The 16,450-nt window shown below is 39.0% G+C and overlaps 1 protein-coding gene across 6 annotated transcripts in view; it reads right to left on the reverse strand.

Annotated features, from left to right (window-relative positions):
- LOC119728708 (soluble scavenger receptor cysteine-rich domain-containing protein SSC5D-like) overlaps positions 1–16,450 on the reverse strand; it is a 58,853-nt gene that overhangs the window by 32,264 nt on the left and 10,139 nt on the right. For all 6 annotated transcript variants that reach the window (XR_005271128.1, XM_038201045.1, XM_038201046.1 and 3 more), the window contains exon 2: positions 9,774–9,908. Coding sequence is in view for 5 of the 6 variants with exons in the window: in XM_038201045.1 (XP_038056973.1) it covers positions 9,774–9,908 (135 nt within the window). In the remaining variant the exon portion in view is untranslated. The remainder of the gene's footprint in view (positions 1–9,773; positions 9,909–16,450) is intronic.

Consider the following 16,450-nt stretch of genomic DNA (forward strand, 5'->3'; position numbering starts at 1 on the left):
ATAGAAAAATCCCTAGTGGCCAAGCACCTGTGTTTGGAAAAGTGTTAATCGGTGTCAGCAAGGAGCTATCTTTATTTATATTCTCACAAATCAGGGGAAAACTTAATCAGCATTCTTCAAGAATCTTACTATAAACAGAAAAAAAAAAGGCTTTCCTGACTTGCAAATATTAATTTTGCTTGTGACTAGGCCTAAAGAAACTGTCAATTTTTAATTATGAACTTTTAAAGGTCTCGCTAAACTGACAAACAGATTTAGCCATGTGTATGAACTCCATGGTGGAATATAAACACATTTTATCTTGTAATCAGTGTACAAGAGCCAGCTGCTTTGGGCATAAAGGAAAGTAGAGAGGTCAACATCCTTTCATAAAACTCAGTTTAGGGGAAATGAAGGATAAACTTGTAAAGTGTACAAAAATATATAAGAATATTTGGATAATGTAACTTAAAAACTCTTACAATTTTAAAGCAAACTTGCACACTTTAGTTCATACAGTTATTTTTGTTATGCTGTGTGGTATTAAATAAAAGGTAATTAGGCCTACTTGTACAAAAATGCCCCCAAAAAGAAAGTTGACACTCATTAGAGGTGTCATAATTTTGAATGTGATTGGGGACATCATTTATACACCTGTGGGGAATCATATCAGCTGCATTTTGATACCTTGTTTGCTACCAAAGACTTTACATTTTTCAAGATTAACTACGGTTTGTGACAAATTATGCAGTTTGAAAAGTTGCAAATACGCGAGTTGAGTGGAAATTACTGTCTGACAATGTGACACTGCCCGAAACGAACGGCAAGGAATATCTATCACACAGTGCTTGCCTGCATGACAGCATGTGAAATCGAATAAACCCGCTTTGTATGGGCACTGTACAGTCCATACAATACAGGCATTTATTTTTGGTTACGCTGAGCAGTTTCTCCTAGCGTATCTCTTAAATTGCAACTTTTCAAACTGCACCATTGGTCTTAAAGTTAAACCGTTGTCATTCTTGGACCATTTGCTGTCTCTGGTAGCAAACGGGATATCAAAATCTGATAAAATTACACAAAGATGCTCTTTGATGTATAATAATACATGCTGACTTTTGTTACTCTTCATTGTATTGAATTAATAGCATGTAAGCATACAGCAAGGTATAATTAACTTGTATGCATTCCAATGAGCCTAATTGTGTGCTACATGTGCACATGCACACCCAGATATGTGGTCCCTTATGTAACACTGCAGTTGCAACATAGGTGCTGCTTAATTTTACGTCCTATTAATGGAGAGGGAAAACTTTGAAGCTTCTACTGTTCCTTCATCCTTTGAGCACACTGCAGTGCACAGAATAGAAAAATCCCTAAGGCATTTACCTAGTGGCCAAGCACTGTTGATTTCCAGTGTTTGGAAAATAATGTTGATCATGGAACTACATGTACACATACATGTACATGTATCTTATTTATACTCTCACAAGTCAGGTGAAAACTGAATTGGTGTTCTTCAAGAATCTCACTGTAAAACAAAAAAGGCCTTACTGAGTTGTGCAAATAAGCCTAGAAACTGTTATTTTGTTATTACGAAGATTTATTTGTCGTAATTGCTTATTTTAGCCATGTGTATGACTATTAACTCAGTAGTGGATAAACCATGCCTACGTACCTCCATGGGCAAATCTTGTAATCAGAGCTAGCTAGTACAAGAGCCAGCTGCTTTGGGCATTAAGTAGAGAGGTCAACTCAAAAATGGAGAAGTCAACTCGAAAAGTCAACTCGAAACTCAAAAACTTAACTCGAAACTCGAAAAGTCAACTCGAAACTCGAAAAGTCAACTCAAAACTCGAAAAGTCAACTCGAAACTCGAAAACTTAACTCGAACTCGAAAAGTGATGAGGCCAATCAAGATCTGCTTATGTTCGTCGACAATGAAATACCGTGTGGACAATGCCAGCCGCCCCCTCCGCCTCCACCTCCATCCCGTCCGAGAAGGCCAGAGAGACAAGAAAGAGACGGGCACATCAGGCCCACTACGGACGCTCTTTGGGTGGTACAGCGTGCCAAAGTCGAAGTAGTCCGTCTGGCCGTTTCCAGCCTCACGGGGGTGGGCGACGCAGATAGTTCACCTATCCAACTTACAAACCAAACGGCTCTTTTCAAAGCCACCAAAACTTCACAAAAGAGATTAGAGCTTTCATGTCTGATTAAAAAAAACTCCTATGTTCTATCCCTTTTACTTTTCTTCTACCTCTTCTCCTACTCTTTTACTATCACTTCTCCTTCCCCCTTGCAATCTACAAAAATATTGAAAGGCCTATTCTCCTTTGTTTGAAGAGTCTAAAAAGTACGATAGAACAATCCACTTATCTACTTGCGAGCATTCTATTGTCACTCATTTTGTTTAATTCCTCTCATAGAATAAATAGTGCGAGTCTGGACTAGCCCCTTTCCACAGTACAAGAATAAATAAAGATGACGGGCTGCTCCTCACTCCATCCATGTATTAAAACACAATGTCAGAAATCTAAATCTACACGCAATGATGGTAATTGAATTAAAGCCGAAACAACTTATCGCTTCCCTCCCCACCTTATGTCAACCTTCTTCACCCCCCCCCCCCACGCCCGCCCGGCTGTTTCTTTTGCGCTTGATTTCACACGTCTTGCAGTGACTTTGCACCCCGTCTTGCACATGCGCTGTACCCCTTACCTCGTCCCAGCTCCCACATATAAGTTGCTGGCATGCCACTAAAACCAAAACCACAATTTCCACGCTCTCTTGCAGACCTCACTCAGTCAATACTTATTGAACACAAGTTTACATTGAGTCTGCGTGAGCATGGCGAGGAGACTTAATAAAAGCCAAAAAATAACAAAACGAATGCAGCCAAGAATAGATCTGTCCAATCTCGCCAAATAAGCAAAAAGCACAAGAAATGGGCGAAGACGATCTCTCTTGAGCTGAAAGCTAAACAGAGTATGCCCTATGTTAAGAATCTCTCGGACTCTCAGCTCTCTAACATTGAACTGATTGCTCTAGGCAGGGGTTTGAATTTTATACCCACCCCTAGAAAACCAAAAAGGTCCACCATCCTTCGCCATTCCCAATCATTTTTCAGAAAAATGAGATTACGTCTAAAAATGGCAGGGAGAGTGAGACCTTCAAATTCGCATCCTTTCAAATTGCCCTCCACTTGGAATCCCCAACCTACCTTCAACCTTAATCTAGAATCATACATTGAAGGTACTTTGGAGGAATTATCCAAGTTGGAAATAAAAAATGTAAAATCTAACATATCAAAAGCGGAACGCATCGCTCTGACCGGCATTATGCAAAGACGAGACATAGTCATTAAACCATTCGATAAAGGCCGCGGTGTATGTGTTTTAAACAGACAAGACTATATACATGAGGGGCTACGACAATTATCAGGCCCACATTATGAAGAGATTGATAGGGATTTGACTGGGGAAACCGTGCAACAGGTCGCTCAAGCCATACGCAGACTTCACATTGATGGAGTAATATCCAAAAAAACATTTGAGTTTCTCAACCGTGACAACCACGACATCAAAACTCCTTGCCTCTACCTCTTACCGAAAGTTCACAAAGAAGCACCCAAAGAAACGCGGTTTGTGGGGAGGCCTATTATTAGTGGTTGCGGAGGTCCGACTCAATCAATTTCAAAATACATAGACTATTTTCTGCTTCCGATTGTCAAACAACAAAGCACATATACACGCGATTCCGGGCATGTGCTTGAAAAACTAAACAACGTGACATTGAAGCAGGATAGCCTATTGATCACATTGGATATTGTGTCCATGTATACGAATTGCCCACAAGATGAGGCAATTGAATCAGTCTGCGATGCACTTGAAGTTGCCGATAACAGTCTGTACGCAATACCCAAACCTACAAGAGAACACGCTCGCTGTCTCCTGGAACTTATCATGCATCGAAACATATTTGAATTCAATGGAAAGTTCTTCAGACAGAAAATTGGCGTGGCTATGGGAAGCGAATGCAGTCCAGAAATATGCGATATAACCCTGTTCAAATATGAACAAGAAATTATTCTCCCATACAATCCTTCAATTGTGAGTTACATGAGATACAGGGACGACGTCTTAATGATATTTAACGGTAACGAAGACCAAGCCGGTGACCTCGTCCATACTCTAAACCAAATTCATCCCACGCTCAAGTTCACGTCAGAGATTTCAAACAGTCAAGTCACCTTCCTCGACCTTGTCATCTACAAAGGCGAACGGTTCAAAAAAGAAGGGAAACTGGATAATCGAGTAGCAACCAAAAAAACTGATACCTTTCAGTATCTTGCTCGAGATTCTGCCCACCCTGAGTCAGTGTTTGGCGGTTTGATTAAGGGAGAAATAATGAGATATGACCGTATATGCACACACTCAAAAGAATTTAAGGAGAAGGTTGAATTCTTCAAAGACAAACTACAAAAACGCGGATACAACCAAGAAGATTTAGCCCTTCTTCCCCAAAAAGGCAAAACTCGCGTGAACTCTAAAAAGCGTGCAAAAACCGAAAAGAATATCCCGCTGGTCTTTGTTTTACCCTACAACCCACAAATTAAACACCCAGCTCTTAAGCAGGCCCTTCTGAAACACTGGAATCTGATCAGCGATAATGACTTTCTTAGTTCACTCTTTGCGACCCAACCCATCCTGGCATACAAACGACAAAAAAACATAAAAGATGGCCTGGTCCGATCAAGGATTAACCCATCTCCACCATCCAACCAAGAAAAAAACTTGGATGAGGAGAACGTTCAAATCCTTTTGGAACTTCTTGAAGAACAGAACTAACATAATGGTCATTTAGGCATGGATTTCGAAATAAAAATTAAAAATAAGGAATCCACTTAGTCTGATCATTACAAGAAAAGCTAACGCGTAAAATATTCTTTACCATCATTAGCAATAAAGTAAATACGTACAAAAGAATTAAACAAAGGGTGACTGATGAAGTGCGTAAAAAGGGCACAGAAAATATGCTCTGTTTCCCCCGACACACAAAAAAGAAAAACAGGTGGGACGGCATATTATCACCGGTATAAATCAAAACATTAAGTGAACTAGAAACAAAAACCACATGTACACAAACCAGTCCTTGCATCGCCTAAACACCGGATGAGTTTTTTTGAAACTCCCGCTCTCCGGTTATCACCAATCTAATGGGCCCGCTGGCAAGGTATGTGTTGACAAGCTATAACCCACCCATCACGGCAACCCAGCAGTGGAACTGATTTTACTCCCTATATGCGTATTGAATTTCCAAAAAAGGAAAAAAAACCTTAACAAATACGCTCTAGGCAGTTTAGTCATATAACTACACAGGTATCCATACCAGTGCTTGTAAGTCTTAAATAAACGAAAATCTTCCCTAGCTGGTTGCAAACACAATGTTTTTCAAAAAAAAGATTCATCAGCTCGCAGAGCCCCTCGTACTCCAATGTTCTCATACATCCCATAAAAAGAAAAGAATGAGGAACGGCCCTGCTGATGCTGATAGCAAATCCCATCCCCCTCCCATGTTTTAAACCCTAATTCACGGCGGCAACTTTCTTGGAATGACCTTGGAACTTTCCAACAAGTTATTAATATCAACAGATTATTCCCTGAATTTTGCTTGCACAAAACCGGTTCTTCCTTGCTATTTTCCTAGCCAGAAAACCACTTCTTTTTAAGAAAACACAAGTCAGATAAAAACTTAACTATTAAACACATTGATATCCCCTCCCCCGACCACCCGGTCGGCGGTCGAAGAGGCGTGCATTTGTATCTTTGGAATCGAACCTAGACTCCAAATGATCCATGTCAGCGGACAAAAACACTACGTTATTAAGTCACATGTGGAGTAGGAGACCAATCAAATTACCATACGGCTGCGCATCCAATGCATGACTATTAACAAATCTCCTGCCTATCGCACTCTGTATACGAAACCTCAGATTAAGTCAGGGTTTGAGACATACAACAAGAATGGTATAAAAGCGATAGTTTGAGACTTACAGCCTCATATCTCCAGACAAGCTCCAAACATAAGATGGACAATCTATTAGATCTCGTCTGCCTTCCCACCCCCGGCTCAAGAAACGATGAGAAAACACAAGTCTGATAAAAACTTAAATGCATGGTGGCGGCCAAACTCCATTCCATATAACTTAAAATGTAGTGGCGACATGTATGATTACGCCTCTTCCTATTAAACACAAAACTTAACTCGAAATTTGAAAAGTCAACTCGAAACTCGAAAAGTCAACTCAAAACTCGAAAAGTCAACTCGAAACTCGAAAACTTAACTCGAAACTCGAAAAGTCAACTCGAAACTGGAAAACTCAACTCGAAACTCGAAAAGTTCACTCGAAACTCGAAAAGTCAACTCGAAACTCGAAAAGTCAACTCGAAACTCGAAAAGTTAACTCGAAACTCGAAAAGTCAACTCGAAACTCGAAAAGTCAACTCGAAACTCGAAAAGTCAACTCGAAACTCGAAAAGTCAACTCGAAACTCGAAAACTTAACTCGAAACTCGAAAAACAAACTTGAAACTCGCAAACTTAACTCGAAACTCGAAAAGTCAACTCGAAACTCGAAAAGTCAACTCGAAACTCGAAAAAGTCAACTCGAAACTCGAAAACTTAACTCGAAACTCGAAAAACCAACTTGAAACTGGAAAAGTCAACTCGAAACTGGAAAAGTCCACTCGAAACTTGAAATGTCAACTCGAAACCCGAAACTCAAAAATTCGACTCGAAACTCGAAAACTTAACTCGAAACTCGAAAAGTCAACTCGAAACTCGAAAACTTAACTCGAAACTCGAAAACTTAACTCGAAACTCGAAAACTTAACTCGAAACTCGAAACTCGAAGAAAAGAAACCCTCTATTTTCTTCTGGTTCATGAGGAGTTTAATGTAATAAAATATTGGTAATATGGATTGTTCAGTACCCCCAAACAGTCATAACCTCAGAATGTGACTGATATATCCATAAATGCCTTGAGGCTTGACCAATGGGTGCCTTTTCAGCTATTTATTTTATGATGATTGCTGCATAAACCCCAAAGAATTGTTTTAACTCGTTAAATTAAATTGTATCTTTTGTGACAGCTCAAGTTACACAATAACTTCAGGTGGCAGTTTCACTGCCTCACCACTCGATACATGTGGTATTAGACCCTCAGGTACAAATAAAAATGGCAGCATCAAGCATATGTTTCCAAGGTGTCGTGTTCACCAATTTGTTATCTTTTCCCCAATGAGCTGCGATGGAAATGACCCCTCTCCGATGTACAGTAAACAACCATCAAACGCTGGTCAAAGGGAACTATATGAAGTACCCATCAGTATTGGAACGCTGGTGGAGAAAGCAGGGATTGTGAAGTTCTACCGAGGTGCATATTATACAGGCCTATTTCTTCAACTTATTTAAACAGTCCTGAATCTTTCAATGTCAATATAATTTTACAAACACCCCTTGAAACACACTGCATGAAGTTTATAGTCTTAAGCACAAATTCACTGTTTGAATCGTTACTGTTTTAAACAGTCTGATTTTATGTCTGGATATGCTATGATTATATCTGTTATGTTTACGGTTATCATCACCAGTCATTTATTTTGTGCTTTTCCATTCAGATAAAAAGTCTTGTGTGGAAAGTACAGTGAAAAAGGTATAGCCTCACCAAAACAATTGGGTATTAGCCCTACACTTGCTCTTACCGTAGACGCAATGGATGGTCCAATAATAATTGCAACTTTCTATTCTTACTTTACTGTCAGAAAAGGCATTACTGCAGACCAAAGGCTATAATAGTCAGAAATTGTATCATCTTCTGAAGGGTGATTATGTTGCACTTAGCGAGAACAGAATTCGACTCATTATCATGAGTTAGAAAAGACTGAAATTTACCAACAATCACACAACTCGATTCACCAACAATGTTGATTTGTGTTAGGCCTATACCAGCTTTATTTTGAAGACGTTGAGCTATAATTTACATTTGTGCTTATTATTATTAGTTTTATATGCAAATTTAGGAACCATGGGTTGTAATATAGCATAAAATTGTTCGGTTTTCGGCAAAGTTGTACACGAAATCTCCTTACCCAATTAAGGTTAATAACAATTTTGCTTGGTTGTCCAAAAAGTTTACATTGTTTGTTTTTTTAGTTAGCAAATTTAGCCAGTAGAAAGAATGTTGTTTTTAAACATGTGCATTTTATGTGCATTTCAAATTTTGCTCAATTTGCTAAAATTGCCATGACGTGTTTGTATTTCTTGAGACTGGTATACATTGTGTTAAGTTGATCTGCTCTGCAAGACTGGGCATTACATCTAATTTGCAAATATTTAAAAGTTAGTCATAAAAAATGTTGGATTGTTCTCATCACAAGCTTCATTTGGATGTGCACCCTGTAAAATTTAGCATCAAATCATTGTTTTGGGTGTGTTTTTTTTAGAGACAACCAATTAATTACAGCAATAAAACACTGAAATTGTTCGTCAGTTGAAAAAATTAAAGTAATTTCTTGAATTACACAGGGAGAGCAACTTCTGTAATAATATAGGTTTTCCCAGCCAGTTTCTGCAAAAACACATTCATTTTCAATAGAGAGACATTCAGATTGGAGCAGATTTTTCAGTTTTCGTTCATACTGGGGTTTCTTCTTCTCTGTTGCATTCAATGTTGTTTTCATGCACACATGATTTTCGTTTTGCCATTCAGGTTCGTTTCATTTATAGGCATTCAAGACTACATTTTCACCACTGCTATTCAAGTGTAATTTCTAATGTCGCTTTCCAATTGATGCAATCAATTTAGTAAAAGTCTTCGAAGAGTACAGGATCTTATATCTGCATGAGGTATTCTGTTGCGTTTAGAGTCAATCTGAGTGTTCAATATGGATTATTCGAGTAGGGATTTCTATCTTTCTTTCACTGAATGATATTCTTGTTCCATAATCATAGTCTTGATTTGAATAATTCCTCTGTATCATTATTGTGTTATTTATGTTTATGCCTGTCATATGAGACATATGAAATCAAGGCAGGATTTTTGTTCTGGCTTTCTTGAATTTTTGTTCTGGCTTTTTTTTTATTGTGATTGTGTGTACACTGTACAGGTACTGTTAATTATTTCAGTGTGTAATTATATGGACAACTTCAAATTAAAAGTTGACGAAGATTTGAAGAAACAAATGTAGGGTCAATGTTATAGCATTATACATGAATAACCAAATACAAATCAAGTAACACATACCACAGAAACAGATTTAAATGCAGACATGTGAAAATGTTTGCCAAAATGTCTGCTTACATTGAATTCTTGATCAATTTCTTTCTAGGCCCTTTGACAAATTTGAATGAATGGAACATGTATCGAAAGACTGTTCAAATAATGAAACTGAATGACTCCTTTTGATGTTTAAAAGCTCAAGGCAGCATTTGATTTAAAAACAAATTTGAAATGGCTTTCGTGTTAATAATCTGAATGATTTCTTTTTAGGATAATTGGGAAAACCTATACGTGCACATGTTTGTTTACAATGTATGCACAGGTTTGTCTATGGTGTAAATAGAGGATTTTCCACTGTTCTTTATCATCGATCTTTTACTTCTCCCACTGGTTTTGTACACGTCTTTGATTGGACTCCTGTCCTCAATTACTCAATGATACTCCTCATGTCCTCGATTTACATTATAAACATGTGCATGTTTGTGTGTATACTCCAGATAATATTAGCGTACCTAGTTGCCTGCAAGCAGTAGATGCATCCTCATGTGTCCATCCGTCGTAACACACTGTCCTCCAAGCCCCAGCATGCTGTATCATCAATTTGCCTTCAAAGGTTCGATCACTTCCAACCAGTTGAAGGTCATTCTCTACATGTATAAATACAAAAAAAGGTCATTGTGATGTTGAAAGGGCACATTGAGCACTGCAACAGATCAGCAGTGTTGAAAAGGTGTTTTTTTTTCCCACCAGTCGCCCGGCCTGCGGGAAAAGGGTGGGGAGGGGGGGTTAAGAAGGACTCCATGCATGGACATCAGTTTCCTATGAAGACGCAGTTCAAACCGGATGATCATGGGTATTATTGGACAATAGGTGACACTCTTCATGCATGGTGGCACAACGATCACAGGATGCTTAAAGCTACAGGACTCATTTGCAGCCAGCCAAAACGTAACTGACGAAATTATTGTTGAAAAGCAAACTCGGTCCAAAGATAGTATTGGGACTAAACACCCTGTGAAATTATTCGTTCTGGCAAGTTTCCATTTTGAAGAAAAAAATGAAAGAAGGCAATTCCAATGATGCGTCTTAAAGTCGCATAGTAGTTTGTTTTTAATTCAGCGAGGTACGCGCAAGCGATCCATTGGATACCCATTTTCATTGTTGTCCCATTGGATGCCTACTATCATACACCACATTGCTTTCGGCTCGGGTAATTATCAGCACCCAGACACCAAGCGGTCTTAAACAGAGTGATTAAAACCTCCAAAAGCACACATTAATTCCCTTAATATTTATCCAGAAAGTAATCATTAATAAATATTCATTTAAATACCTCAGACAGTTTACCCATTCGAGAGCCCGTCACGTGGCCGGTCTTAAATGCATGATAAAGACATGGCTGGCTGGTCTTAATCTGGACTTCTATGAAATCCAGTGCCTTTTACCATTTTATTGAATAATGGTTGAACGTTCTTCACAATCCTCTCGTACCAGCAGTATTTCACAGTCCATTCACTACACACTCACCACAGCTGCATCTGCGTGTCATCCCGCAGTACGCGCGGCGCACGCCAATCTCCATCATGTCCATAACCGAGTTGTTAACGTCTTACTCGCGAGCTGGACACTCCATTATGCATTGATCTCCATTAGTGAGATCAATGCCATTATAATAGCTAGAGGGGTCCCTCGTTGGAAAAGTTTTATTTTTGACTTGCTTTGAATTTTTTTTTTACCGAAACAGTATTTATCAATTCGCCTCGGATAATTATCAGCATTCCAGACTCCATCCATAGTGTTTAACACCTCCCAAGCACACATGTATACTTACCATGATGTGGAAATTTTAGAATAAGGGAATACATATGTATTCCCTTATTCTAAAATTTCCACATCATGGTAAGTATTGTCTTTATTATTTTGAACGTTCCGGTGCTTTCACTTTCAACCGTTCTATTAATTATCCATCTCCTTGAAATGTGAAATCTTTGATGCTTTTTTCTGCCTTGTAGAACAATTTGAGAATATAATTTAAGAACTTTACCATTCCATTTTTTTTAGATAGTGGATATTTTGCCGGAGGTAATGACGGCAAACTAACGTTTACTAAAGGTTTGCCGGCGGCAATCCATATCAACAGAGGGCGCTGTACTCTTTAAGATAGGGCTGAATTATGAGATGTATTAAATTCCTACCAAAAGTTGTGAAGCACGTTTGGTGTAGTGGTTAAGCAAATGCTCTAGTAAGCGGGATGACTCGGGTTCGATTCCGACCGTAGCACATTTTAAAGTTTTTTTTTCTCATCCCCAAATAAATAAGAATATTCTTCTTTTATTATTTTAACATTAGAGTGGGAGCCCAGAACATTTATTCATGGGAAAAGCGCCAAAGCAGTCGACCACATAAGATGAAAGGGTATCATGGGGACATCACAAAAATGCATTGCTGCCGGGTCTAGGGCGTGGCCTAAGGTCCGAAATGACGTAATATAGCACCGCCATTACCGAAAATCCCTCTTTTGACAATATTTCAAAAAGTATGCATGGTAATAGCACAAATGTGGTCTCTACACCTATGTTTTCATGGTCAATCTTTACGTTAAACACCATTGTAGTGTCTGGAGATGTGTAGTTTATCGTGTATTATCTGAATTCATGACACCATTACCGAAAAACCCATTTTTTTGTGCAATATTACGAAAACTATACCAACAAAGGGATGTCTACACCTATGTTGTTGTGGTCAAATATTATGTGTATACCTTATTAACCTTGATGCAATGCTGTTTTCCCAGCTCTGCATATTTTATTTCTTACAGAGTGGAGACATTAAGCTCAAACAAACGAACAAACATTGCATGCATGAAGCTGAAACTTTTATAAGTTTAGACCATGTAGTTGATGTAAGTATTGGTAAATTAACAGACAGTTATTATCTATTTTCCAAATTAGTAATAATTGTTCTTATGATTAATGTAAATATTATCCCATGTGAATAGATTTAATGGTTGCGCATCAAACAAGCAGTAATTCGTTTTTCTTTGACATGAACTACATGCTGATAATCACATGCTATTATGACTGAGTTGTATGTAGGCCACTGACTGCACCGACTCCACTACAGGTATGAATTTTTCAATTTTAAACATACAATTTAGTAATATTATACTTTCAAAGTGATTGAGGGACCTGTATCAAAACTCCAGTACAAAAATGAGCGATTCTGGGCCTAAGAAAAATATGATTTTAGCTGAGTTTTTTGTGAAGTGCACTAGCATTATTACATGATTTTTAATTTTTTGTTAAATATGGCCAAACTATACATCAAATTAAAGCTCTCGATGGGAGAAATTCAATGGTGCAAACAACATTGTCATAGGTGCTTCCGTTCAGAAGTTATGTCCTCCCAAAACACCATACTCCTGGAACTCTTCTGGTCGTCATTCGAGTTAATGCATTTGTCAACTTAGAACCGACCATACTATTCAGTTTTGGTTCAAATATAGTCAAACTATACATCAAATGAAAGCTTTCGATGAGAGAAATTCAATGGTGCAAATGTCATTGTCATAGGTGCTTCCGTTCAGAAGTTATGTCTTCCAAAACACACCATTATTACTCGTGAAACTATTCTGATTGTGTGTTTTTATTTCTGTAACCAGGGTGGAGCAGCACCTACTGAGGAGAAAGTGATGCCTCCAGAACTAGATATATTCCCTTTATACCAGCATTCAGCATCCCAATTCCTATGACCCTCCCCCCGCTTTTTCTGCATAAGATGGAAGATGAATTTATAATGTAACCTTATTGATCTTCAATGATTAGGTCTCGTTTTTGAAGATCTTCCTGCAGCTTGTGGAGATCCACTCATGACCTTTTGTGATGAAGCATGAATCCAGAAAGACTAATTTATGTGTAAAATAAACAGGGAATATTATTGACACACCTTTTAAGACATTTTCCTTTCCTCCAATAATTGAAAAAAAGAGAAAAAATATGCCTCCACCAGAATTATGTCTCACTGCACACTTACCACCCCTCCCCCATCAAAGGTTACAAGTCAAGTTTTGGCAGCAAATGGAAATGCATTATTATTGCTGATGTAATTAAATTAATCCTTTAATCATGTTAATGATGATTTTTTTTATTATTATTAAATTAAAACAATAATTTTGAAATCAACTGAAATACATTTGTTGGTCATGAATGGACGTTTGTACGAGTTTCATTCGTGAAAAACACTGAGTTACTGGTGCAAACATGACGGCGCATCATCATCATCAACTGCGTCACATCAGCGCGGAGATTCGACATATCATCGATGTCATTAGACTTTTAAACAAATACATTACTACAGACCACAAGCACACGCAGGAACAAAATCAAGATATTCTTACTCAGAAAGGAACAAGGAATTTAGTGATATAGGTTTACAGGAATCCCCCCCATGTTCTGTATATCTAAATTGTGAAAAAAGTGGCAAATTTGATCAAAATTTTGCAAAAATTGGCAAAAATTACCGTAAAACCTTATTTCTTGACCGTTTGAAACGAAACAAAAAGCATCAGCAGATTGTCCTATCCTATCTGGTCAATAGATGGCAGTATTTATTGATTTGGAAGTCAAGAGAGGGCGGTATTAATCAAAAACGGTAACCCATTTTCGAGGCATGAAAATGCCAAACTTAGTGTCGAAATGGCCGCATTCAAGACGGCCGTCCTGAAAATCACGCTCTGAAACTTCTGGTTTTGGACAAATTGAGGTATGCTTTTCCCGATCTATTGCCATTTTGTAAAAGAAGACATATTTGTCGACATGTAGGAGTGATTTGAAGCTGAAATAGCTTGATGGGACACAGTAACACTCATTTGAAAAACTTCAGTTTTGTGTGTCACCAGAATAGGAAATGTCAATATCGCGGTACCTCTAACATTGCTACAATAATGATGGCATATGAAATACGGCCGTGTGCAGCTTAAGAAACATGCTCAATTGAATGATACTGGTATTGCTGTGTACAGAGCCCGTGATAATGAAATGGATTACTTGTTTTATTTATTTGTTGGTCTCCAAGTTGATGTTAATAAACTAAGTGGTTGATTCATTGGGCCAAAGGGGCTTTTTCTTTCCCAAACTACATCCGCATACACGGTTGTTTAACGCCCTCTACGACACCTTTATGATATGTACGCAGGTATAACTATTATATTTTCAACGTTTTGGCAGTAGTGCGATAGCTCAGTCGATACAGGGTTGTGATTTTGCACCGCAAGGTTGCGGGTTCGCATCACCGCCTGGCACCCCATTTTCTTTTTTTCTATCCTGAGATTTCGGAGGGATTTTTTTAAAGGGATATAAAGTCCAAATTTTATTACGTTCGAATTTATTTTTTTTCTTCTAATTTTGTGTTTTCTTCTCGTGTGTTTAGAAAACGCCATACCATACACCCATATGCGGACGTTGTTTGGGAGAAAAAAGTCGCCCCGCACATCCTTCATATCCCCATCATTAATCCACATTTCTCCTGGTCGGGCCCCTCCGTTTAGATAACCCAACCCTGGCTCTGCCACTGAAACCAATAATTTTTTTGTCAGATTTGAAAGCTTGTAAATTATTTGGCGCATCAGTCTGTGTTGTCCGATTTGCTTTGCTATTATGTGCTCCACAAAATTATTTCATTGTGTTATTTACAGACCATGGCAAATAACAACCCCGTCTGTATGATTTGCAAGGAGACAGAAGAAGACGAAACTGGCCTGAAGTCTTTCAATTTGGGAACATGGGAAACGGCCAAAAATGCTGCTAGACGTCGAATGGCACTTCAGAATGACAAGTTTTCCTACACTTCGGGAGAAATCAGCAAGACTGAGGGACCAGAAGGCAAATATTACCACTCAGCTTGTCTTAGTCGATTTTCTGCTGTTAAGAGACAAGCATCTCCTGCCAAAATACATAAACTACCCTGCAAGGAAACTCGTTCAAGTTCAAGTCATCCGTCCAGCAGCATAAGAGGTGTCCTTGGTCAGGAATGCCTCTTCTGTAGACAGAAGCGGAAGAGGAAGTCGCAAAAATATGAACCCCTCAGCCAGTGCATGACCATAGATGGGAGCAAGTCAATCCTACAAGCTGCAAAGAGAAAAGCTGATGGCAGGATCCTCGCACTCGGGGAAGATTTGATTGCTAAGGAAGTAAAGTACCACAGCAGTTGTCGCCGTGACTATGTGAGACAGGATCCAACGGAGAAAGAGCAAACATCTAATCGGAAGAAACATGCCGAAGCCTTTCAAAAACTTTCCATGTTCCTCGAACAAGAAGTCATCGATAACAAGACTCCCATGTTGGCGACAGTAATCTACAGTCTGTACAAAGAAGAGTTTCTTGCCCTTGGAGGAACACAGGAAGACATTGATAGGTACTCCATACAAAGTCTCATATCGAAGGTGAAGGAACGATTTCAGGGCTCTCTTCTTGTTGACAAACGAGCGAACAAAACTGGAAACGTTGTCTTTCCCCCATCGCTGACATCTACAGAGGCATTTGCTAAGCTGACAGAATCCAATGCAAAGGCGGAAGAAAGCAGATGTGCTGCCATGGCATTGCGCACAGAAATTCTTGCAATGCCTCAATCAAAGACCCCATCACCCACTTCTGTTCACACACTGAAGGAGACTTCCCCCCTTATCCCTGATCTGACCCTCTTGTTCTTCCGTACCCTAATTGGTGGCCTGCAACCAGAACTAGGGTTGAATAATGCCAGTAGAGATCGCATCGAGAGAAAAACACTGGCCAGTGCATCGGATGCTGTGTTCAACTGTTCCAGAGGAACAGTTCGTCCTTGGAAACACCAATCTCTTGGGCTCGGATTGGGAACACTAACAGGATCGAAAGCAGTGTTGACCATTCTGAACCGTTTTGGTCATTGTATCAGCTACGATGAAGTAAAGCGCCTTGAGACGGAAATTGCCTACACATGCTCTGAGAGTGGACGAGAAACTCCCGCCGGACTTCACCTGGAAGATACACTAGGAACAGGTACTGATGCTCTTGCTCCTTTTGCTGCTGCTACTTCTACTAAATGAAAATAGTCAAAATGTTATGACCTTTTACAGCCTTAAAATCATCCTTTTTGCTCCCTTATCTTTCAGCATTAGCCTGGGATAACTACGATGTGAACACGGAGACACCAGATG

This window comes from Patiria miniata, unplaced genomic scaffold (genome assembly GCF_015706575.1).
Source record: "Patiria miniata isolate m_02_andy unplaced genomic scaffold, ASM1570657v1 HiC_scaffold_20, whole genome shotgun sequence".
NCBI lineage: Eukaryota > Metazoa > Echinodermata > Asteroidea > Valvatida > Asterinidae > Patiria > Patiria miniata.